Here is a 26,286-nt window from a genome sequence, read left to right as displayed (position 1 = left end):
ATGAACTTCTTACCCTGAAAGTAACCCTGAGTTAATGGTTCGCGTGCGATAGAAAAGCTTCATTCCTGCCTCTCGGCGTCGGGGAAGAGTTCCCGTGGCCGAGACGGGTCTAGATGGACGGAGACGGAGAGTCTGCCGTTGGAGCTCTGTCAAACACTCGTAAAACCATCCCTGCTTCACGGACTCCACAGTCGCCATGGCAATAGTTTCAGCTTTACACGGGGTCCAATTGCAGTATTACACATATGGGAGAGGAGGAGCGGAGGCTGTGTGCAGAAGGAGGGAGGGGTTTCAATATACTGTGTACAGTGAATGTATTGTAACGTGTCTGTTAAGTGCTTTTAAATTATATTTTCGTATGTACCGTGGAGACCAACGTTTCCTTTTTGTATGGGGGACAACAGGTTGTGAGCAGAGCGACTTGTAAACGATGTCAAAGTGTCTTTCTATATAAAAGAAAAGCTGCTTAAATGTAAACAAGAAATGACTGGGAAAAAAAATCCATGAAAATAAAAGTGTAAAGCTCTGTAGCTCGGACTGACGTGTCATTTCTTCCCCTTTGAACCCAAATAGAAGAAAAGGTTTCAGTTAAATGCATTAAGACGAGCTTACTTTATTCATAAAGATCTTTGCAGTACACACTTAAACCACCGTCCTGACGTCCTCACATGAAAAGGGCTGGACACATGACACACACACGATTACTGGGCATGTGCAATTTTTAAAGCCTGAAGACAACACTGTCAGGGTTCACTTTGTAAATCGACAAGCGGTGATGAGACACACATAAATGACTCACTCATGATGTGGACCTGCACACAAAGCAATGGATTTTTCTTCACAGTTGTAACATTAAAACATGGAATTACATAACAGTAAAAGTGTCTAATTGTGTGTGCTGCAGTCCCTTTGCTCACACGTGACAGCATCTCCAATGAAGCAGACCAGCCGAGTTTTTTTTTTTTTTTACCAACTGACCAAAGTAAAACATTCTTTCATCACAAAACAAAATAATTAACAATGAGGGGAGGCAGAGTCACGACAGTAATTCACAGGTCTCTCCACAACTTATACTTATTTTCATATGTACAGTACATTCAGAATAAAGCCTTTTTTAGTGCAGATACATGAAAACGTAGTGCTGTTTTTGTTGAAACCGTCTGACGTCTTACACGTACAGTAGTACTGTAGTTTTGGGAGAAATCAAAGATCACTTCCCATTAGAGTCCAAAAAATAAATAATTCCGCCACACCACTCCTTTATTAAATAACACTCAGATGACATCACATATTCAGATCTAATTGCATTTATGCAACAAACAAAAAAAGAAGCTTTGGACAATTAAAAGATGAAGATGTCTTGGCTGCTTGATGAGAATCGTACTCATTGTAAAGAATACCCCGGACATTGACGTACTAAAATGCTTTCTCTTCAAATTCCTGGTTCCAGCTACAATTCACTCTTAGCTTGAACAGCTGTCATTTTGTAGTTTGGAACACATAATGAATGCATGCACTAGTCCCTCTAAAGCAGAACGATGAGCATAAAAAGGATACAAAAGTAAAGGGCGTGTTAATGATCCTTTTACCATCGGTGTATTCAGGTGACCGCTACCCGACTTCATAAACCACCTCGGTGGAGCAGACGCGCTCGGCTTCCTGGACTACATTCTTTCTAACCTTTGTTAAAGATTGCAAAAAAGTGCTAATGATTGTATATTAACAAGACACCTTGACCCAATCAAAATGAACTAAACATCCGACGACACACATTTACCCATACGATAAGTCAGAACCAGAGCTTCGCCCCTTCACACGCCCGTCATTCAATCTGCTCGAAGTTGAGCACGTGGCCGTCAAAGTGCGTGAGGACGTGCCTCTCGAAGAGCTGCTGCCGGCAGTTGAGGGGGAACTGCTCGGAGCAGACGGGGCAGACCTTCCAGTGGCTCTCCACGTGCTGCTCGAAGCTGCGCTGCTCAAAGTGGGGCGGGAAGATCACCTCGCACAGCGGGCAGCGCTTGTGCACACTACCGGGGGAGAGAAAAGGAGAGAGGGAGGAGGGGGGGGGTGAGAGATGTGTCAGCTTGGTTCGGATCCAACACAGACTTATTCTGCATGTTATTACGCTCCGATGACTTTTCAACTAGGACTTCTTAAAACATCCTGAAATAAGAAATTCTAGAATGATAGATTTCATCTCTCGGTCCTGAAGTTTGAAACAGACGACTGGATTACAAGTTGAATGTGTATCTATATGTATTGCATATTATACATAAACACACACACATATGTATATATATATATATATAAATAATATATGTGTATATATATATATATATTATTTATATACATAAGTGCATGTAGGTATTGGTTTTGTGTTCAATTCCCCTTCCTCTTTTGTAATCTTTGTTCAAACTGTTTTGTTCGTTACATGTTTTTGATTATAAATCCAGAACTTCCCTTGATGTGAAATAATATGTAGTTTGTTTATTCCCTACACAAACAGATATGTAGAGATTTTAATTCTTACTTAACGGACAAATATGACAATAATGTTTTAAAAAATTTAAAAATAATGAACATATCATTTTATTTTGATTGGATAAATTGTCGACCCTCAGTATACATAGATTGCCTCTTTACAAGATGAGGCATCCGGAATGCATTCGGGCTGCATTGCCAGAAACAGTCCGGCAAATGTGCCTCAGTTGCACTCAAGACATTCATTTCGTGATTAAACTAAACGGGCGGAACATGTTTGCTTCCATGAAAACAAGCTTCTCGCAGGACATTGAGGAAAAGTATCTCTTTAATTCAGAAACACAGAGGGCAGGCAGAGTCATATTTCTCCGAATAATTGAGATAATAAGCCTGTTCATTCTGCAAAAAACAACAGGGCAATTATTTGAGGGTCTGTCCAAACAGCAAGGCATTTAAATCCCTTTTGTTTGTGTATTTGTGTTAAACATCAGCTCGACTCAACACCGGCACGGGGGGGGGACTGTCCCTCTTTTGCTCTCCGTGTTCATCGAGTGTCTCTTTGCTCGACAGTATTCTCACGTGTGGGTAGGCACACTACCTGGAGTCAAAGCAGAAGCTGCCCCTGGCTTCTCTACGTCTACTGGACTGATGATCACAGGACGGCTGAGCCCCATCAGCAGCCTACGAGACACAAAGGGATGGAAAGTAACGGCCACCTCGTCGCTCGTAGAGCTGTATGCACACACAGACCAGCCCTCCCAGACAGGAGAAGATGGATCGAGAGGGCTGTCTGAAAACGGAACCGCTAAGGACATGAGCTTTAATGTTTCAATTTAAAACAGCAAACCTTCCTCGCTTGCCTCAGTTTGCTCCCAAACAACAACAACAACAAAACCTGATACAATCTGACGGACACAAACTGATCTGTGGTCCGTCCCTTTGCAAAAAAATCTCCCCTAATTACTCTCCGAGCTCTTGTTATCTTCGTCCCTCTTGAGCTCTGAGGGAGTGACGTTAATTAGAGCCGTATGCAAATTAGTCCATAGCTTCATCTTTTAAGGGCAAGATACCATTCCCTTCATTCAGCGAGGAGGAGGACTCCAGAGACGGAGAGAGAAAGGGATTACCGTGACAGCAATTCTTTGGATGCTGGAAACACGACACGGGGGTAAGAAGGCAAAGCCTGGGGCGTAGTTTGCCATTTAAGTTGCTTTGAAATTAAAAAAAATTTATATATATATATATCGAACATATTGAGATCAAAATGATGCTGTGATCAAGTACGGTACAATAACTTAAAAACAAAAATGTTTTCATTATGAGTGGTCTCCCTGGGGGGAGCAGGCAGAAAACATTACCATTTGCATAATCCGATGCATTTAAATTAGGGCTGTGAAACGATTAACATTTTTAATCGGGTTAATCACAGGTTTTTGTGGATTAATCATGATTAATCACATATTACCGATATTCTCGGTATATTTTGTGAGAACATAGAGATTTATGACAAAAGACGGATATATACATTTATACATTCTTCTATACAATGGTGCTGCAACTCAGCAGTTATTTAGCAGTTTTCTTCCATATGGAACATTAATATATCTTCATCCTAAACAGAATGTTTAACCCTCCTGTTACCTTTCGGGTCAATTTGACCCCATTCAATGTTTAATGTCGGTGTTCTTTGGGGTCAATTTGACCCCAGGCTGTTTTTCACTGTGTCAAACATATAAGAAATATCAACTTTTTTATTTATTTAAAGGGCTATTTAGGTAGTTAACAAACAAACATAAAGTACCTCACACTTAAACTTGGGAAGCAATATTAATTCTAATAATTTTCTGGAGGTTTTAATTGCTGGGGTCAAATTGACCCCGAGGGTAAAATATGTTAGTAAATGTAAAGGTAACAGGAGGGTTAAACAGAGCATGTTTCTCTTGTTTGTCAATCATTAACTCCACCATGATACAATCTAAAGGCCTCTAGTCTTCCTCTAGCAGCTGCTGAGGGAAACTGACTGTGGGCCGTGATGAAAGGGACGGCGGGGACACCGCTGCAAAGCTGAAACCTCACCGGCCCGGACACGGGGACAGATTGACAAGGGACTTTTTTTTGCTCGGTCCCGATGCGCGCGCACGGAGCTCTGTGGCGCGCGAGACGGAGATCGATAAGTGTTAACGCAACGCGAAGAGACAGAAATGACATGCTGCTGTGGAGATACGATCAACAACAGACGTTTAGTTTAATAAAAGAACAAAGACGTGCTCTAGAGAACATGTCAGGGGGCGGGCCAATCTCTTTAATGTCATGCGATCTACCGACACTACGCCGCGATCGACTGGCAGGTCGCGATCGACGTGTTGAGACCCTGATCTACAGGAAGTAAAAGTCGTAACAAGGTTTCCGGAGGTGAACCTGCGGAAGGATCATTACCGATGAACAGACCGTCTGCATGAGAGCGGACAGAGTTCAGATTGAAGTAGTGTATTGGAAGCTCATTCTGCAAGTTACTTTTTTTTCGTCCCGACGACCAACAACAGATGGATTGGAAGCTCATTCTGCGCATGCGTTAAATGCGTTAAAAAAAAAAAACTAGTTAAACCTGTAATTGAATGAACTGAGTTAACGCGTTATTTTTCACAGCACTAATATATATATATATCGAACATATTGAGATCAAAATGATGCTGTGATCAAGTACGGTACAATAACTTAAAAACAAAAATGTTTTCATTATGAGTGGTCTCCCTGGGGGGAGCAGGCAAAAACATTCCCATTTGCATAATCCGATGCATGTAAAACCTCAGCTGGTAAAAGATGAATTCAAATTGCGTCGGCTTGTTAATGAGCGTCATACCCGCTTGGGTTTCGCGCGTCCGACTTCCCATCCCGCATTTTGTGTTTGCATGCACTCACATTTCGTGGCTCCTCCAGCGGATGCTCCTGACTCTCGGGGGGGCCGGTGGTGCGGCAGGGCTGGATGCAGACCACCTCTCGGTCCCAGCCCGGTGCCCCGGGGCCCGGACTCGGGGGTGTGATTGGTGGTGCACAGGGAGGGGCGCAGGGTGGGGCCTCGGGTGGAGGACGGGGCATGTGCTCAGGAGAAAGAGAGACGTCCGTCCGGTCTAGGGAAAACAAACGGTGACACGTGAGAGCCGTGGTCCTGATCCGGAACCGCGACGGAGAGGCTCATCGAAGCCGGACTTCCTCCCACCTCGCGCGTGGTCGGTGGAGTACGGGTTGCCGTACTGCAACTCCGCAGGCCTGTGTGGGACCAGCGGCGGGGGGGAGGGGTCCTGAGGGTACGGCAGGGGGTAGCGCAGCACCATGGGCTGCCGGATCTCCGCTCCCTGCTCCCTCTGCCGGGACGCGACGCGCTGCAGCTCCTGAGGGACAACGCCCAGGGTCTCAGTGTCTCACGGGTATACACGGGATATCCTCAGCATGCGTTAGAATCTATTATTTCCTGGTACTCAGTAGTCTGTGCTGTGCAGTTAAGCAATGGATTCATACAAATAAGGAATGCAAACAACAAAAGAGACCAAAGCAATCGGTCACACAGCTGGCTCACATGCTTTCAAAACGCTCCATATTGTTTGAAGTTGACACAAATTATATATTTCACCGTTACATTTTCATACCCTACATGGTTTTTTTCTTCATTATCTTATACCTAGATGATATCTATCTGTATTTGTATGTTTTCCTTTCCCAGTAAATCCTCTAGCAGATCATTGTTGTTGCTGAATGTGTAAAACTTTGGGTTTGGAGAGAGAGAGAGAGAGAGAGGAGAATGAAATTCACTGAGTGTTTGCCGGGCACACTTTCACTGTTGGAACCACGCGGGGATTAAATATTTCCAGCTCCGAGTTAAGTTTCCCTCGACATTGTTTCTGCCCTTTGTGATTATATATGAAGCGAGAGCATTAGTACCGTACTCATTACTGTAATGGGTGTCAGACTCGGGCTCCCTCTGCTCTGGCTTTGCTGATGGAGGCACTCGCCCTCTCCCGCTCTTACTTCCCTCCTTCCTCTCGCTCTTCCCCCCATGACCTCCTCTCTTGATGACTTCATTAGTGCGCAGCTATCAGGTTTAACATTTAAACCAGGGTTAGGAAGGTGAAACAGACACGTCGCGTGGCATTTGCACTGTCTAATGGCACTGTACCGATGGGCGGAGATGTCCTAATTAGTGGGGAGGATGGAGAAGGGAAGGAAACGCTACAGGACTGAGTTCACACACTGCATCCAGTTAATACGCCTATAATCTCTAGAAACAGAAATGTGCATATGAAGCAGAATCCATAGGCAACAGGATGAGAGTTTGCTATCTCAGACTTGTATTAGCTTTTTAAAATTATTACCTGCATTCATAAGCTGATGTCTGTTCATAGAGCCGACATGTTGTGTCTGATCTAATCAAAGTAGCTCGACACACCTGAGCTGAATCCACGTACGGCTGTGATTCAGCTTCCCCTGCCATCAGCACGATTACATTTTTATAGAACAGCTTTTAAGTGATGTCGTCCTTTTATGCAGTTCTTTGGTTCCTCTAATTTAGTTTGTCTGTTGTTTTTTTATTTTATATTTCTATCTGACTATTAGATTTGTTTGCCTTGATTCTCTGTAGAGCACTTTGTAAACTCTGTTTTTAAAGGTGCTCTAAAAAAATAATGTTATTATTATTATTATTACATCATTGAGCTGACGCTTTTGTGTATAATGTTTTAACGGTGCTCTAAAAAATAATGTTATTACTATTATTATTATTATTATTACATTACACATCATTGAGCTGACGCTTTTGAATTCAACCTTGAGTACAAACTCAGAACAACAAGAGTCAAGAAAGTAACATTTCTTCAAGGAAGCCGACCGACAGAAGCACCATCGGTAAGTACCGATCAAGTGCGACTGAAATGCTAATAAGGTACAGTCAGAAAAGTTGTGTTTTTAGTTTCCGGTGGAAGACGTAGACTTCCTGCTGTGAAAACAAAGTGCTGCCCGTAAGGAGCAGAGCGCCACCAACGCCCGACCCGCCTGTACCTCTTGGAGCTGCTCCTTGTCTCGGAGCGCCTGGGCAAGGTTCCGCTTCAGTTCTGTCACCTCGCTGGCTCGATCTGCCATGTGCACCTACACACACACACACACACACACACACGTTAATACAAATGCAACATAGAATGGCTACGTGTACAAGAAATAGAATACATTTAAATTGATTTTTTTATAGAAATACTCTAAGATGATGGATAAATAATGAACACAGGATACATATCAGGGGACATCGGCTCATGTTTTCTGTTTTAACAGGAAGGCAAATATTGTATCTCTGTACGGCTCCAACAATGAGACTGGTAAGGACTAGTTTTAATAATAAAATAACTAAAGCCGCAACTAGCTAATATATTCATAACTTTTTAGTATCACGATTCTTTTATATAATATCTTTAATTAATGTGGCCCCAGGCAGCATCTTCAAATGTCTTTCTGTCCAGTAGACCAAAACCCAAAGATATGAATGAAATAAATATGACGTATGATATATATTTACGACTGAAAAGCTGGGACTAGTGAACATTTTGGCATTGACGCTGAAATAATACTTAAACATGATTAATTGAATATCAGAATAGTTGTCAATTCATCATCTTCACATTGACGTATTGACACAGTTGCAAAAAAATATAACAGTGCAGTAGAAATGGTGACGGACTCTCCCAAAGTTGATGGAAAGGTCACATCTTAACTTTAATGCCCCCCCCGATAGGATCCCTTTCTTTCCACTCCATTTGTCTTCGCTGACGAAGAGGAATATCAGTCGGCGGGCGAACAAATCATATCTGGTCAGTTGAGTTTTATTTAACCTGGAGCGGCGTCAGATGTGCGGTGCTTACTGTAAAGCACACAGTTAAAGCCACAGACACACGGCCTGTGTCCAGGGCCGTCTGGGGCAGACCAGGGGATCGTAGTAAATCTCAAACCTTCTAACGGGACAGACCCTGTGGGATGGTTTACATGGCTCGCTGCCTGCTCTTCTCCCGTTTCATCCCGTCGCAAATTTTCCAAATCCCCTACTCTCCGGCAGTTTCTCTCTCTGCTCCATGTCCGCCCGTCCTGCCTTTTTTTTTTTTTCACCCCTAAATTTTGTTTGCTTCATCGGCTTTTCTTCGCCCGTCATTCTCCCTTTCATCTCCCTTTGTCCTCCTTTCGCTCTCCCCCTCGCTCGTGAATTTACTGCGCAGCATTAGAGGGTTAAGTTCAGGTGAGGGGATTCTGCAGCCGTGTACTTCTATGCCCTGCCTCCCTGTCTATTCCCCCCCCACCCCACCCCTATCCCCTCCCCCCCCACGGTCCATCCTCTGGGTGGCTGTTGTAAACAGCCGTAAAGCATGGCGCTCTGCGGCCGCCTCTCCTGTCAGTCTCCGGGGCCATTAAGAGCGTCCCGAGGCCCGGGGCGCTCGCCTCAGACAGGAGACTCTATCAAAGACAGGGGAGAGCCTTATTTACAGCGCCGATAAACACACACTCACTCAAGGAGATTAAATGCCAGTCGGTACTTTGGCAGACATTCGCACGCAAAATGCAACAGGCCCACATCGACGCAATAAGCTCAAGTGGTCGTATTGAATCACGCACACACACACACACCACACACACACATTGGCTCATGTGTGGCATGGAATAACCCGGTTACTCTGGTTAATGCCTGTTTAAGTAAACTGTTATGAACCTTTGTTCCTCTGTGACTGTTGCTACTCACACAAGGTAACACAACACAAGGTAACACAACACTCACACAAGCTCTCAGTGGCAACTGGCAACCCAACAGTCCATGAAGGCGTCCATCCGTCTCTATGAGCTCTCTCCTTGAGTCGCTGATGGGAAGACACTTTTAAAGGTCTCATCGTTGTTCTGCTTTATTGGAATTTTTAACGATTAACATTTTGAACAATTCTGCATTCCTGGTTTATATTGTGTCTTTATAAAAATGAGGTTAGAAATATGTTCAAAGACAAGTACTAATAAAGTAGGTATTAGAGTAAACTTTATAATGTTGGGCTATTATGATTGGATCATAACCTCACAAGTTAATTTTCTTTGTGTGTAACTACATCCAGTGATTAAAAAAAAATCAAATCAAAACTAAATGGACTGGGAAATTGAATTGTGAAAAGGGAGGATAGGATTTACTGAACACTCTGGTGCAATAAAAATAGAGTTATTGAGTGTGCAATGAGGATAATGATGAATAGAATCTCATCTACACTGGAGCATGGTGGTTGTTTTAACATTTACAAATGGAAGGTGTTGTGGTACTTTAGGGCTTATACGTGACCTCTGATCACTGGGAGAGGACTGATCCCTCACATTCGGTCTACGCTTGTGTGTGTGTGTGTGTGTCTTACTCTGAATCGCTCCTCCTCGTTGGCCAGCCGTTGTTTGAGGGTCTCGTTGATCGCACACTGCTGCCTCCACTTCTCCTCCATCATCGCCAGCTCCATCTCCACCGAGCGTGTCTGTGCCTTCTCCGCCTCCCCCATCCGCCTCCCCTCCCCCTCCAGCGGCACACGGTGCGCCGCAACATCCCTCACTTCCTCGGCATTCACCGCCATTTCCGCCTCGCTGTTCTCTTCGGCTCTCTGCCTCTCGTTCTCCACCTCCACCCAGCTCGTCATCCTCAGGCTCTCCTCTGGCAGACTGTCCCTCTTCTCCTCTTTTTCTTTCTCCATTTCCTCCCCTTGGTTGGTTTCTACCTCAGCCTCCACCTCATCCCTCTCCTTTGGCATTTTCTCTCTCTGCCTTTCGTGCCTGTCAATGCTGATGTATGCATCAGCATGCGTGTGTTCCCTGTTCCTAAGTTCTGGTGTTATTGTCATCTCAGCGGCTTCTTGTAGGACTGCAGCAGCTATGTTACCTGTAAAAACACACAAAGATGGAGCAGAGCAAAGATGATACTCAGTCAGCAGGACCGTCTTTCATTCAGGTATTACCACTTGAAAAGAAGAGATAATTATGGAGTTTTTCAAATTGATCACTTTTATTTTTACAGGGGAGGAAAAACACTGTAGTGGTGGAATCCCTCACGGCCACGTAGCCTCGGCCACTTTTATGTACTTCCTATATTTCCAAGAAAGAGTTTGTCCAGAGAAGCTGTATCAACTTGTTTTTAGGTTGCAGTTTATCTCAGCGAGGAGTAATAGCATTGTGAGAGAACAAAGGTTTGTCCAGTCCAGCGAGTCACAACGTGCACCTACTTTTCTTTATGTCATGTGATTGCAATGAGTACAAGTAAATGCAGTTTTAGCATCTGACCAGAAGTACAACAAGAAGCATTTAAGTGCAGTGCCATGTGCTGGATCAATAACAGATAAATAATAATGTTTTAAGTACGGACAGGATAACTTGAATATGTGCCTTTGGGATTTGGAAATAGCTTTTATTACTATTTTTAGAAGCGTTATTGACAAAATGGACTTTGTCAAACAAAAGAATTGGAAGTGAATCAGTAAGGACACACTCAGAACCCTGCATTAAGAACTATTGTGTTGGTTTTGTTTACACTTAACGAATAAATTAGATAAGAGTACACTTTATAATGATGGGCTATTATTATTGGATCATCACAAATTCAATTTATGTGTGTGTGTGTGTGTGTGTGTGACTGAGAAATAGATGATACTGTGATGGAATATCCTGTATTTACTACCAGTGAATTACTTTTCAAGCAATAAGAAAAGTACATCTTCAAAAAAGAAAATAAATATGCAATGTTTTTAACAAGTGTTAAGTGTGTCTGGATTCATTTGTTTTGGACAAAACATGTCCCGGTAATCAGACCTCCATCATCTTGCATATGCATACTTTTGCACTTGAAGGAGTGTGTACCTGCCGTCGGTGACTCTGGACTCGGGGTCATTGGCTCCTGTGTTGTCTCAGTGGATACATTTCTCTTTGGCTCCTGCAAAAAAATAAATTATATATTGATATATTTGCTGCTGATTTCGGCATAAACCGACCTGGGTGTAATATTTCTAGTCGCATGAGTTCTGCTCTACTCACTCCCTGTGACTCCATTGCATTCAGTTTGGCCACCTGCCTCCGGAGGCGCTGACACTCCCGGTACTTCTCCTTGTAGTGCTCAGCAGCCATGTGAAGACGCAGCTTCAGCTCCTCCACCTCTCTCTGCAGTTCGGCCTCTGCCTCTGACACCACCATCATGCTGGGTGTCATCTCCTCACTGGTCCCAACACCCTGCGAGAGAAGGAGATGTGACAAAAACATTTTTCCACGGCCTGCTTCAGAATCCCCGGACATAGCAAGTGAAAGACAGAGAAGACTGACCACTTCATTCTGTGCAGTGCTCCTCATGCGGTCTAGCTGGCTCTCCATGCGTTGGCACTCGGCCTGAGCATCAGCGAGACTGACGCGCAGCTTGTCAGCTTCCAAGCGGGCGTGGTACAGCTCGGTCATCGTGTGGTCCCGGGCGCTAGCCGAGTCGCGGAGCTCCGAGGCCAACATGGAGGCCTGCTGCCGGGACGCCTGGAGCTGCTCCTCTGCCTGACGCAGCTGCTCACGCACACGGGCCAGATCTGCCTAAAGACATGGAGACAGACCATATGTGTATATATATATATATATATACACACACACACTACCGTTCAAAAGTTTGGAGTCACTTCGAAAAGAAGAAGAAAAAAATTTAAGATAACATTAAATTAAACAGAAATACACTCTTTACATTGTTAATGTGGTAAATGACTATTCTGTTGAAACATATTGTTATTCTGATATATCTACAAAGGTGTACAGAGGCCCATTTCCAGCAACTACCAATCCAGTAGTCTCATGGTACATTGTGTTTGCTCATCGCCTTAGAAGAATAATTGAGGGTTAGAAAACCCTCGGGCAATTATGTTAGCACAGCTGAAAACAGTTAAGCTAATGAGAGAAACTATAAAACTGGCCTTCCTTTGAGCTAAGAACAACATTTAAATATTAAATCAAAATCATTATTTCTAACCTTGTCAATGTCTTGAATATATTTTCTATTAATTTTTTAATTAATTTGATAAATAAAAGTGTGAGTTTAAATGGCAAACACAAATTTGTCTGACCCCAAACTTTTGAACGGTAGTGTATACATGTATAGATTAACAGATTGTTACCATATAGACACACACAGACACATAGGGGTACAACCACTGCTACCTTGTCAGTCTTGTGTGTCCGCAGCTCTTTCTCCAGTCTGTCCCGCTGGGCGACGCAGAGCCTGAGTCTGTCCAGCTCCTCCTGGAACTGAGCGATGGTCACCTCCCGGTTCAGCTCCACCGCCTTCAACATCTGCAGCTCTGCACTCAGCTTAGTGTTCTCCAGCTCAGTGCTGCGCAGGTGGGCCTACACGTTGGACAACACAGCGACAGAAAGAAAAAAGAAAAAGTCAGAAAGAGAAGTACATGGTTAGTCACAATGCACCTTGTAATCCATTAATCCATCCTTTGAGCTATGGAGAGCTTTGTCCCACCTTGTAAAGGTCTCTCTCATCCTTCTCGTTCTTCAGCTGGATCTCCAGACTGTCTCTCTCGGCTGTCAGCTTCTTCATTCGGTCACGCAGACTGTGAAATAAAATCAACACCTTCTGTCCAGCTGCCATCCTCAAACCAATCCACCGGCATCACTGTATTACACTATGGCCTTCATGCTACTGATTAGTAACCATAGCGGACAACTCCAGAAGATCTTTCTATGGAGGTACTATGTGTGTAAATAGGTTCTCAAATTCTTAACCGCGACCCCCTGAATGTCGGTGACCTCCTATTCATCATCTAAGGGGATTTTTTTTTTAAAAGAGTAAAAAGCTTTTATTACATTGCACTAAAATATCAATGTAATGAATACCACCATTGTTAATTTATGTTTGAATTGGACTTTGACAGGCAGGTGTTGATTCAATCTGATCATTATTTTTGAGGCAATGGTTTCGGCTTTGCATTATTTTGTCCACACGCTATAGACAAGTGGAATGATGAAGATGTTGAGGAAGCAGAAGGCAAGAAATCCTCCTCAGTTATTTACCCATTAACACACTTACAGAAACGGATGCGTTTGGATGATGGATGGGCATGTGTTAGCATTCTTCACTCACCAATCGAGCTCCGTCTCCTTTTGCAGGCCTCTCTGGGTGGCTCCGAGCAGGTCCTCCCCCAGCTGGCGGACCCGCTCCGTGGCCTCTGACAGCCTCCTCCTCACATCCTCCCTCTCTTCTGACAGGCCCTGCGACGAGCGCAGCAGCTCCTGCGGGACAGAGAGGCAGCTGTGGATCACAGTGACAGGCGCTACAGCCAATCACAGCAGCTCATTCGGCAGGCTGAACCTGGCAGAGGAGAATTAATGCTGAAGGAACAAAGACAAGACCTTGAGCAATGCTTATGAAATATCACCATATGCGATTAGTCATGAGACGTACTACGGTCGTGTTGAATATATAGTATTCTGCATATGCCGTATTTAAAAAAATATTTTTTTGTAATTTATCATACACCCAGTCGCCACGTTATTAGGTATATCAATATCAAACTCCTTCAGAAATACTGCCCTCATAAAAGGTTACAATGTTTAGTTTTGGTTTAAAATGTTAAAAGATTTTTTGCTGCCGGAATATTATTTTAAATAGTATATTTGACAAATATTTGCAAAAATTCATGTATAAGGTCAAAGGTATCGTAACCCATCTATTTGTTTTTAAATCTCATTTTAAAATTGTATTTAATTGTACCGTTCTTTACCTCTATAGCCTGTTTCTAGTGCAGCTGTGACCGTCTTACATTATCTCAAATCTCCAGTTACAAATTATGACTGACGTGAGCCCTCTGATGGACTCAGAACATACACTCAGTGCCTTAAGTTGTAGATCAACAGTATGTAGTGAAAGCACGCAGGACCAACCCGTCTAGTATCGGGGAATTCTTTCAAACACATTCCTGGTTGAGCTTTCGGATGCGAGGTTCGTCTTCTCCGTGTGGTGTGGCTGCTGTGGAAGTGCCATGTTAGAACTTGCTGCTAATCAGCGGTGAAGGATGCTAAATCATCCATCGCTAATATTGGTTGTGACAGAACAACATTCCTCTGAACACACCTTCCTTTCTGTATGTCATGTGCTCACACATAACCACTCACCCACAGAAAGACAAAACCAAACATCCGAGGACACATGGAGACAGACGGATAGCACCGAGGACAGCCATCAATCCTCACCGATGCATACTCGGGCCCGTCTCCCTCTGGGCACGGCCTCTGCGTAGACTACTGTATGATTTTTATGGCTGGCGTTTGGGAAGCACTTTAGCAGTGCATAAAGACCTTATAAAAAGTGTACTCGTAAAATTAGCAGCCACAAAATATGTACTTATGTTTTCATGTTAAACTCGGGATATTTTCATCAGCGTGGCGTGAGCTAACGCGCACCTACTGTAAATGCTCCACAAAAGAGACACACACCCCACACAAGTCATATATTTACGGACGGACATGCCTGTTGAATGAAAAGCAGCACGGTAATAACAATGTGTATGTGTGTGTGTGTGTGTGTGTGTTACCAGGTAATTTATGGCGATTTTGTCCTTCGTAAAAAGAGCAACGGACTAACTCAAAGCAGCCTGCTCTTGCTCTCAGGCGAGAATGGAGAGCTGCACTAGGGGGCGATAAGAGACTGGATTCTAACTCACTTGCTCTTGGCAAATTTCAGTGCTTCAGGTCTCCTCCCTCCTTCTGCCACCCCCCCTCTCTCTGCGTTCCATGAGTTGACTGGTTTTAGATGCGTGTGTGCCAAGATACTGTTTATGAAATGAGAAACTCGTAAATTGTCAAATCTGAAATCTGACTCATCCTGGTGAGTGTACTGAATGGGGGAGGGAATAGAGGGGAAAGTAGACGACGCCGGGGTCGAAGGATAACTTGGTTTCTCTAATGTTCCCAAATGTAGTTTTCTTTACCTCGCTTCAGCAAAATAAAAAATGAATACAAATAATAATCTAATGCCAACAAAACAGCCCTGAAATGAAACGGTCCACAATTTGGAGGAAGACATTCAGGGGCCGAAGGACAGAGAGACAGACGGGGAGAAAATAGACAGTGAGAAAGCAGTGGCCACTGGATCGCGTGACTGAGTGGTGTTTGTCCCTGAGGCTGGGCAGGGCTCTTTTTTCAGGCAGGCGGTTTTGCGGACTACCCTCCTCTCATTCCACACAGACTAAAAGGGTTTGCAAGCCGGTGGCATAATGAGTGTGTTTGTGTTTGTGTGCGTGCTCTTGTGTGAATGCACATTAGAGGGGCCCTGTGGTGTGGAACCTGAATGTGAGTGAAGGGGGGCATTTGGTGTATGCGCATGAGCGTGTGCGTGTGTGTGTGTGTGTGCGTGCGTCTTTGTGTTTGACGTCATGTTTGTTCACCCTGTGGTCACGATGGCATCGTCCCTGACGCCAGATGCCCAGGAAAAACGGCGTCCCAATTCTGTTCTAGCCCACTGAGTCAGGTCGTTAAAGAGGGAGAGAAAGATTGGTGTGTGCATACACACATACACATACTCACCAGCACACACACACACACACACGCTGCTACTCTTTGTACGTCTCTCAAAACATGGACACAGATTATTCATGAATCCGGGCAGGTCTTTGAAGTTTTCAGACCTGTGATCACTGGCGAGGAACCGGCTCCACACACGTATGCCAGGAGGGACAGTCTGTCTATGTACACACTTACAGACAAACACACACGTGCAAACAATGAAACTCCCAATGCGGTTGCCTTTTTTTGTGTGTAACCACAGATCTGAGTCTCAATGTTGCACAAATATGTTTTAAGTGTATATTAAACCTCTATTTAATGATATAAATGTATTCACAAACTCTATCGGCTGTGTGCCATCACTCTTTCTAACCTGGTTGTGTGTCCGCAGCAAGCTGCACGTCTCCCTCTCCTGCTCCCTTTCCCTGGCCAGCCGTCTCTGCTCGTCCTGCAGCTGCTGTTTCTCCTCGTGAAGGAGGCGCATGGCCTTCAGCAGCTCTCTGCGCTCCTGCTGCACCTCCTCCACATGCTGCCAGGCCGGAGGGAAGTTAAGTGAAAAGAGAAAGAAGTTAAGGATGATTCACTTGATTCTTGAAGATTTTGGAGATCACTTCGTCTTGTACTTTTTTTATGTCCTGGAACAGTTAAAGTCATTTTGGAAACAAGAACAATGTTGTAAGATCCATAATGGTTTTAAATGTATATATAACTACATTTGTGTTGTGTGAAATAATATGGTTGTTTCGATGGACAATCAAAAAAAATGGTTTATTAATGCCAAAAGGAGGATTAACTCTCCTCAGTGAGGGCAGAGGTCAGAGGTCACAGTCAAGTACAGGACAGAACCACCTCTGGATCTGGTAGGGATCTATAATCTTCCGGTCAGACACTTTAATCAGGGCCAAGACCCGGTAAGATGGAAAATGGAAGAGAAAACTTATTTATCTCGCATACCTCTAGAAGGCCAGACTTGGTGGAGACGACCAGGATGTCCGAGTTGCTGTCGTCCTCGGTGACAGTCAGAAGCTCATCGGTGGGTGTGGCTGACCGGAACTGAAAGGGCGTACTGGCTCCTCGGATGTCACCAACATGTGAGACGTAGCAGAACTGGTAGAACTCTCCGTCAGATTTGGGAACATAATAACCTAGAAAAGAGATAAGAGCATGTGACCTCTCTTTGTTTTTCATTGAATTTAATATGAATGTCATCAGGTCGCATTTGAAGTAGGCGTGGCCAAAACATTTCAACAATACCTACGAACTGCTGTGCTGCCAAATGGAGACAAGATACTACACTGCATAGAAACCAGCGAGCACCTTCCACACAGCATGGCAGCAGCTAAACGTGTCGAAGGACATTCAATATTTCCACAGGCGACACGTTATTTATATATTTAAATTTAAAGCTTATATTTCAAGCACCCCCTCGCTACACAGAGAGCTCACTGCAGTGCATCAGTGACATGTTAGGCTCGGTTCTCAACGACGGAGGAGAAAGTACAGAACATCCGGCAGCCAACCGGTTTTACTGACTAATGACACACCACAGCACGCTCTCATATTTTCACTGTGTAATATCTGACCGTTGCAGGCTCAGTAAAACCAGTTTGCAGGCCCTCTACGTGTGTGTGTGTGTGTGTGTGTGGTTTGAGTGGTGCTCAGGTCCCAGGACGCCGTTTGCGGTTGTGTTCCCTTATTACATAAAAGTGCTGGTTTTTATACATGCTGTAAAATGGAGGAGTTACTTTGGAATATCCTAGGTCTGGATGGTGGTTTACAGCGTGTGTGTGAGTGTGTGTACCTTGAAACACCACAGTCCTGTCCACAGTACTTCCTGGTTCGTAGAGTTCAGACGTAGGAGACCAGAGGAAGGTGTAGTAATCTCTGGCTGTGCTCCAACCAACCTAAGGATGTGAACAGCAACCAACATGTTTATCCACAACAACAACAACAACATAAATGCCGGACTGGACAGTGTGAATGTAAAAGAATGACCCTTTATCATTATAATTTTTTATAATTAGATTTTCAAAAACAAAGTGAATGAAGAAAGCTTTGATTACAGACAATGTTCAAGGCAAGAATGGAAACATTTAAAACTGTGCCCCTCACTCTTCGTCATGCCGCCGCCGCCTCCTCCTCCTCCTCCTTCCCATTTTGGGCTCACAACAAAAAGGGGAAGGGCAGTAAAGGTGTGAGAATGGGGGGGGGAAGTCAGGGGTGTATTTAGCTTTGCATGCGTGTGCACATGCGCAGACTCGTGAGGCGGCAGAGAGAACAACTAACGTAAAAAATGTGTCGAAGAAAAGGTGAACATTCTACACAAAATAGCAGGGGAGGTGTAATTCTATGGATTTCCTGTGTCGTAAGGCGACAGATGATGAAAGAGAGTTGTGAACATCATAACTCAGGTCCTGCGTCATAAAACTGTCGCACAAAACCGCACACTCTCCCTGTCTGGGCTGCTTACGCAAAAACACACACCTCGTTTCAACCCACATGTGCCATGCATGTTTGGGAACATTACATAACAGGTCTTTTTTTTTGTTTTTTCCTCTTTTTCTTTTTTTTTCTTTCTCTTTTTTTGCTTTTTTTCGGACACTTGACCATCTTTACTTTTTTTTAATTCTTGCTTTCTTTGCTTTCTTGAGCATCTCGTCGCCATAGGAGCCGCTCAATGGATATGACTCTTGCAGGCGGCTTCGGCCTGGTGGATCCTGCGCAGTTGGCCGCTTCTTTCAGCTGAGAGGTTTTGTGAGTGGAGCTGGAGCTACGGAGGAGCTGACCTGACGGCAAGATCGGTGTCGCTGAGGGCTAAAGAGAGGAGGAGGTTGGCCCACAGGATCAGAACGGGAACGGGAAGGTGAGAACCACAAGAGGTAGGCGGATGAAGTCATTTGTGCTGAACTGAGAGGCGTGGCCGAGAGCAGGTCAGCGGTCTGGCAGCCCGTTGGCCAGCTTATCTTCCCTTCACAGAGACGCAGCTACTTCAGGTCTGCAAGCTGACAGAGACGAGACTGTTTATGTGAATGGCGGGTGGCATCGGACGGACCGCGCGAGAAGCGGATCCTGCGCTTCTGTGCATGAAGTGTGGGTGTGGCGGCGTGGCGTAGCCCGTACTAGAGGTCGAGGATTGTTCATTGCCGTGCGTGTGCCCTTGTTCGCGCGCATTGCGTTGTCCGCACGCCCGCCATCAGTTGACGCTGGTCCCGGCATCTGAGGTCGCTCCTGGCCACTGTCATGGCTCTTACATCATCAGCCTGCTCTGACATGCTGTGCACTGGTGACTTTAACCACACCACTGCGAAATCAATCACTGGAGGAACCAACATACTCTGACTTCTCAACAAGGAACAATAAAACACTGACTTGCTGTAGCATATACTATCGATCATACAGAAACTGCCCTGTCATACGACCAGGCAGGTCTGATCAAGCTGTATGTTGCTCTGGACGCACTGGCGGTGACCCCCAGGTCCTCTCCCAGGCTAACTCTGCAGGCTATGACGGAGGTGAGCCTGAGGACAGGGCTCTGACTGCAGGGGGACTGTGCGACGTGACTGCTGTGCTCGGAGATCAACTCACGTGAATACATGATATCAACAGAACAGCCCACCATGGACACCGGTGAACATCAACACACCCCGCTCTTCATCCCAACAACACACCCTGGTTCCCCATCAACAATGCTGCTCTGAAACACCAAGGAAGCTGCTTTGTTAACATGAAGAGAAAGCTGCAGAAAGCTAAGGACAGGGTGAAGCTAAGCTCAGAGTTGGGGAGAGCAAGTGAAGCTGACAGAAACAAGGATGAGTGAGGGAAGCTGAGAGGCCAAACCCAGCTGAACAACACAAGAGGGGTGTGGTGGAGGCTGAAGCAGATAACTCCTGGAGGGGCAGTGGAGCTGAACTGTTTTGGGGAGGTTCAGTTCACAGCCCTCCCCTGTTCCCTCACTCCCCCACCCCCCCTCCCTCCCTCCTCTCACCCTCCACCCACACCTCCCTCCACACCCCCCCTGAGCCCTCAACCCACCTTCCACCCCCACCTCCTCCCCTCTCCCTCGCTGCCTCCTCTCTGTGACGACTGACCAGGTGAGAAGACAGCTGGAGAGAAGGCAGCTGGAGAACCAGCGGGTCCCAGAGCCTGCAGTCCTGCCCAGCTCTGTCCACCAGTCCCGCGCCAGCTGTAATATCTGCTGTCCCTAAAGTCCTCCAGCAACCTCAGCCTGAGGCTGGGGGGAAGTCCGCTGTGAAGAAGACGTCTGGTCCCAAAAGCAGTCAGCACCATCTGGGCACCTCCTGACCGACCGTCGCCTCACTCACCCATCCTGCTCCAAGGTGCTGAGGCCGACCTGACCCACATCAAGGTTGCACTTAATGCAGGATGCTCGCCTCATGTGGAGTCTCGGGCCCATCATCTATCAGCTCATGTGGGAGTGGTTGCACCCATCATGCATGGTCAGAGTGTCTGGTGAACTCCATCTTTGTGAGAACTTTTTGTCTGTTCCACTCACTTTTGACTCCTCCCAGCCACTTAACCTGAGTCAGCCACTGCCCGGCTTGTGGATCTGCAGTGTCCACCATCGCACACCACATGCCTGATCATCACTGACCTCACTCACAGACAGATGGTGGTGTGTGCAGTGGTGTACGGGTCTCAGTGATGTTCTCCCTTCAGGAACTGTTCTGTCTCCTTCCTTTTCACCCCCCTTCCACCAGTGACCTCCTGCATCAGTCGTCTCATTCTTCTGCAGGTGCAGTACTCAAGATGATGGGATGGAGGAGGAGTACTGAGGAGGAGGGGAGTACAGGCAGGTGAGTGAGGAGTGGGTTTGTAATGGCGTGATGAGCACCAGCAATGGTGATGGTAAAGTAGGACCATGGTAGTGAGATGGAGGAGAGGAGGAAGGGAGACCCCTGCCCACCGTGGACATGGTGGAGGACTATGGTGACCTCTGGCGTCACCTGGGATGGGGTCTCCATCTGGAGTCGACTGAACTGAGGCGCTGTGTACAAGAAGGGGATGGGAACTGATTCACTCTTTTGCTCCTGAGAAAGCTGTGACAGATGCTGGAGATAGCAAGATGCTGGAGTTATTCTACCAGGTTGTTGTCAGTGTACTGCACTTTGTGGGGAGCAAGCTGGGAGCAGCACACAAGCGTGACACCAGCCCTGGCTCAACAAACTGGTTAGGAAGGCTGGCCATGGCCAGGGCTGCTGGCTGAGGCTGTGAACAGAGAAGGAGGAAGAAAAGAAACTCCTGGTGTCCATATTGGGACCACCACCTTCCCACTCCACCCCCACTCACAGACTTTCTTCTTCTCCAGCTCTCACGCCTCGCGCTCGCCAAGGACAGGCTCAGGAGAACAGAGGACGGCCGACGCCATGGGCTCTACAACACAGTTCACCCTCTTGCCAGATCACCCCCTTCTCCTATATATTTTTTGTTTTTTTTTTTATTCTTGTGTGTGCTGCCTACTGACCGAACAAATTTCCTTGGATTTTAAAAGTATATATCTATCTATCTATCTATCTATCTATAACTGCACTTCAGCTGTGGATCGCTCAACCGCCTGGGGGGGGGGGGGGGGGGGGTTACATGTTAAAAATGAATAAAGAGTGGCACAAGAGAAAGTCTCTCCTTTGGACAGCCATATAGCGAGCATATAATATGACAGTTTAAGCGGTTGGTTGACAACAATCTAATGGAAATTATAGGATGCACAAATCACTGGGTGGCACGGAATAATTTGTTCAACCATGAACAAATAAAAATATTTCTGCAAGTAGATACCTAAATAAACAACAATCAATAAATGCATAACTATAAATAGAGAAAATTGGAATTAGCCAAAGATTGGAGAAGCATAAATGACAACATTAATCAACTGAGTTATTCAAAACATCTGTCAAAATATCAGGTAAGATATTCTTGTTGCATAAAACATAATTGCAGTGCGGGGCATATCAAACCATTAAACTCAATATAATGCTATTCCAAACAAATGGTAACTGTCAGTGTGGATACCCGGGCCAAGTACATTCCTTCCACATACGGCAGCATCTCAGCGAGAGGCTCGGTTGCAATGGACACCTGCCAGGTTCGCTTGTGTGCTCACATGCGTTTGCTTAAGACAGGAGACATAAATAATTTGGCTAATTGCAGAGTGAAGTTGACTGACATTGTTAGGTATGGTGACATTCCAACACAGGAGTGATGTTATAAAATAATCACAGGCAGAGCAGCTATCAATCACCGCGCCGAGGTGTGAGAGAACAGCACGATGACACTTTAATTATACACTCACACAACGGGTTTCTCCCGCCAGACCCAACAAACATGCCACAACCGAAAACCTCCAAAGGGCTTTTTAGGGAGTTGTGTACATATGTGTTTAAAAAGCCGATTTTTTCACTAGAAAACACTCATGTCCAATTGATCATGTAATCGTCATTAGTCGACATGCTAGAAAACAAAAGCCAACGTCCTTGATTAGAATGTACACTGCCGATGTTTACTGGGTACACGCTGCATGGGAGTACTGTTTGAGTGCACCGGCATCGAGGAGCAAGTTTGTTACGCCAGGATCTTTATTATGGGACTATGAACATCCTCCGCCACTAGGGGGTGTCTGTGCACAACTCAAATGAGCAGTGCCTTCTGTGCAGTCTGAGTCATCCTCAGAGAGTCAGCTTTATTGCTCAGTCTATGTCTCTGAAACAGGTAACGCCTATAGATGTGAAAGGTATGAGAGAGAGAATGCTCTCTCCCCGAGTCATCTCTGAACCAAGGTATGGCCTCTGGGAGGCAAAAAGAGTGACTTGACAGAGAGCCATCAATATTGATCGTTGGAACACAGTGGGCAAGCCAAAGCTAATCCATCATCATAAATATTCCAAAATACCTGTTGATTTTGACATTAAAGTTCCCAAACTTACAGACACACTTTAACCCAAAATATTAGATTTATTAGCATGCGTTCTGGGGCATGGGGGGATTTTGTGTTGGAATGAAATGGGATGATTGTTATTATTTGTAAAAAGCCTACAGGAATACTGATATCTTGATATATGTCCCACGAAGAAAAAGAGTAAATCATCATGAGCTGACTAGTTACACATACATATATATATATATATACACACACACATACACAGCTTTGTCAGAATTGACTAGATAGATCTATGAACAGATAAAAAAAGACAGACATGGCCATCAAAAGGATTAAAGAAGCGTGGTCGGTACCATCAAACAGGTTTCAGTAGCGTGGAGTACAACAATTACATTTTCCAATTGACTTTTTTTCCATATAAACACAGCGTCTTTATTCCTTTTTAATTGAGCTGGTGGATTTGAAGTCAGTCCTTAAACAACAATAAAATGTTTGTCTTTTGACTTTACGAGACATTAAGTTTCCTAGTTCACATTTCCGTTTAATTATGTGTGAGATTTGATGGCCTTGATAAAAGAGTGAAGCTTAGCAGAGGAGGAGGAGGTTGGTTAGCAGGAAGCAGAAGAAAAACTGATGGAAAGACAGAGGGGAGGAAACAAGTGTGGGGGGGAGGAGGGGGGCAGGTCCTAATAAGAATCAGAGTGGTTCTTAAAGAGCACCAAATGTTTTCCCCCCAGCGAGACCTACTGCAGCCAGCCCACCATGTACACTCATCCTCTTTCCGCATGCAGAACAACCACACCAAAGCTTGTGGTGAGGTTGTAGGCTTGTAATGAAGAGGTGAACCATTAGTGTCAAGGCGGATGTATGCGTTAATGTACCAGCTGCAAACCTATGGCCAATTAATAAAACCGTAACACATAATCCATCCAACAAACACTTTGGTAATGAGATGGAAATAGTTCCAATCTCTTAATGTCTTTGTAACTTAAGTGATTTGGATTAATAAAAGGTTGCTCCTTAATTGATTCTGTTTCACTGTGTCTTTGAAGCCGGTTCAGAGTAAAAAGCCGCTGTGGTGCGTGTGACGTACCTTGAAAATGCCCACCCAGTCTTTTGGGTTGGGAGTGATGTACGGGGTCAGGGTGTAGCAACACTCCAGGGGCGCCTGGGGCAGGAAACTCTTCCCCACGTTCTGGAAGATGACGTGGGCAAAGTTGGACGTTTCCATGATGCTCATGCTGCTGCCCGGCGACGAGTCCACCACCTGGAACGAGGACATTGTATCTCGTTGGTCACTTCATTTGTCTGGAAGACAAAAGGGCAGAGGACAGAGAAGTTGAGTATCACAGTAGTGAATAGGTACAAGCATTTCTTTCATTCACACACACGCGCAACAAAAAGACCAATCAAGTCAAAATGGAATATATATATATATTTATTAAGTGAGAGAACAAGCAGTAGCATATGTTCACAGCCTATGCCAATTCTATTTACCACATTCCTCTCTAAAAACAAAATACAGGGGGTCATGTGCTGCACAGCCCTCTGAGGCAACTTTGTGATTTTGGGTGTTAAAATGAATCTGACTTGACTTAAAATAACCACAGGATCTCAGTCTCCATCTTAAAGTGCAAAACCTGCATCCAATCGTGTTATTATTTCCTGTAAGTTACATACGACATGTACACAATGAACACTTTGGTTTCATTACTTGCCTTTCGTGCTATCACCCATGCAACTGGCGCAATGTTTTTGAAATGACACCAAGCCTGAGAAGAAGCACTCTCTTAGGGAACATGAGGACATTCCACAATGAGTAAATATTCAAATTTGCAATACAGATCTTTTTTTTTTTTTACCTCTGATGGAGTATTGTTTTTAATAGTGTAGTATTTTACCTTTACTAAAGAGGGAAATCCATTATTTTACTTGTCAAATGTTGTAGAAATAGTCAGAAAGAACTACTCAGCCCTGAAATCAAATGGTACAATGTGGCTGCAGTGGCAGGTTGAAGGTGGTGATGGCCTTCAACGAGACCTGTGCATTAGAAGACATACAGCGTCCAGGATGTCTGCAGCCTGACACATATTACCGAAAGTCAAGATATTTCTGCAGTATCAACTTGGTTGTCTCCTGCAAGTCCCCAAAACCACACAAATAAAATGCCCTACGAAATTAGATCAACCCTGAAAGTAAAGATTAGTCCTTTCACCCAGTTGGATGCCATGGTGTAACCATCATCCACCACACCACCGTGACTATTCACCTGAACACGACAGCAGAGGCAGTTGACTTTTAACTGAGCAAACTGAGCCTTTAGTGATGTGAGGATGTGACGCTGCTTGCAAGTGATGCAACCACTTCATCAATTTACCTTTTTTTTAAAAATATTTTACTGGGGATGAGAGTACAGCTCAGACAGCAGACTACTCACGCGCCTTGTAACGTTTCCAACACAACAACCCGACGAAAGATACATGAAAGTAGAAAGTGACTGAGTCGTCACAGGTTCTCCATTTCAGCTCAGCAGCTAAAAACAACACAACAGCCACAGTGGGAAACACTCAGTACATTTTCTGTGACGAATCCGCTGCGCCAAATGAAACCAGCGACCTCAGTTCGTGAGGATAATCTTCTGCTCGGCGGCTCGGCGGCTAGCATTAGCTCGAGAACAGGCCATGTCGTGTCAAGTCACCAGCTAGCTGAACGGGATCCTCGTCGGTTCAGCTAGCCCGCTTGACACAAGGCACGGACATCGCAGGCGTTTGTTTCACTCGAAATCGAAAGAGTACCCTTTTCATATGAATTCCACTTGCAACACATGGGGGTGGGTTTCTGCCGGACAGGCCGAGGTCTTGTTGCCACTGTCCCCGTTGTTGACAAAGCTCTGACGATGATGCGTCTCTTCCTGAAGGAGCAGATGATGCTGAACTTCCGGGATGCTGAGCAGCGTGATGCTGAGGAGGAGAAGGAGGAGAGATGCCTCCACGGATGGAAAGAGCTCAAATAATTACTCAACTTAACTTATTTAAATGTTCTTTCCCTGGCTTTGTATCCCTTCTGACTTTCAACAATTACCACGTAATTAATGTGGAGATCATAGTGGTGTGCGCACACTATATAATGTCACAATTTGTCGCAAAGCAGTATATATATATATATATATATATATATATAGCAACAATATCCATACGTTTAACATATAACGTTATAAGATAAGATAATTTAATTGTTCTATGGATGTCTTTGCTCATTTTGAGTGGGTTCTGTCCCCGCAGACACGGCTAAAGGACATTAGGGGAAATCACAGGATGTCCCGCCTTTGCCTCTTTCCCATTGGC

The 26,286-nt window shown here is 45.0% G+C and overlaps 1 protein-coding gene across 5 annotated transcripts; it reads right to left on the bottom strand.

Moving 5' to 3' along the window:
- Positions 1 to 588: 588 nt before the first annotated feature.
- On the bottom strand, positions 589 to 26,212 carry tax1bp1a (Tax1 (human T-cell leukemia virus type I) binding protein 1a). 5 transcript variants are annotated; one of them, XM_056440552.1, is made up of 17 exons: positions 25,517 to 26,206; positions 24,036 to 24,250; positions 17,852 to 17,954; positions 17,005 to 17,195; positions 16,424 to 16,579; positions 13,631 to 13,779; positions 13,010 to 13,100; positions 12,697 to 12,882; positions 11,830 to 12,081; positions 11,548 to 11,739; positions 11,374 to 11,446; positions 9,894 to 10,402; positions 7,531 to 7,617; positions 5,699 to 5,870; positions 5,401 to 5,609; positions 3,080 to 3,162; positions 589 to 2,027 (listed from the first exon to the last, which is right to left on the bottom strand). In XM_056440552.1, exons 2-17 carry the CDS (start codon positions 24,222 to 24,224, stop codon positions 1,823 to 1,825), a joined length of 2,847 nt encoding a protein of 948 aa, XP_056296527.1. In that variant the 5' UTR covers positions 24,225 to 24,250; positions 25,517 to 26,206; the 3' UTR covers positions 589 to 1,822. The 5 variants fall into 5 exon arrangements, with proteins under 5 accessions (XP_056296527.1, XP_056296439.1, XP_056296620.1 ...); XM_056440464.1 differs by having other exon boundaries at positions 25,738 to 26,206; XM_056440645.1 differs by lacking the exon at positions 25,517 to 26,206 and adding an exon at positions 24,661 to 25,492.
- Positions 26,213 to 26,286: the final 74 nt, after the last annotated feature.

This window comes from Pseudoliparis swirei, chromosome 1 (genome assembly GCF_029220125.1).
Source record: "Pseudoliparis swirei isolate HS2019 ecotype Mariana Trench chromosome 1, NWPU_hadal_v1, whole genome shotgun sequence".
NCBI classification, from domain to species: Eukaryota; Metazoa; Chordata; class Actinopteri; order Perciformes; family Liparidae; genus Pseudoliparis; species Pseudoliparis swirei.
The sequence above is the reverse complement of the archived record's forward strand: the minus strand, read 5'-3'. Positions and strand labels throughout refer to the sequence as shown.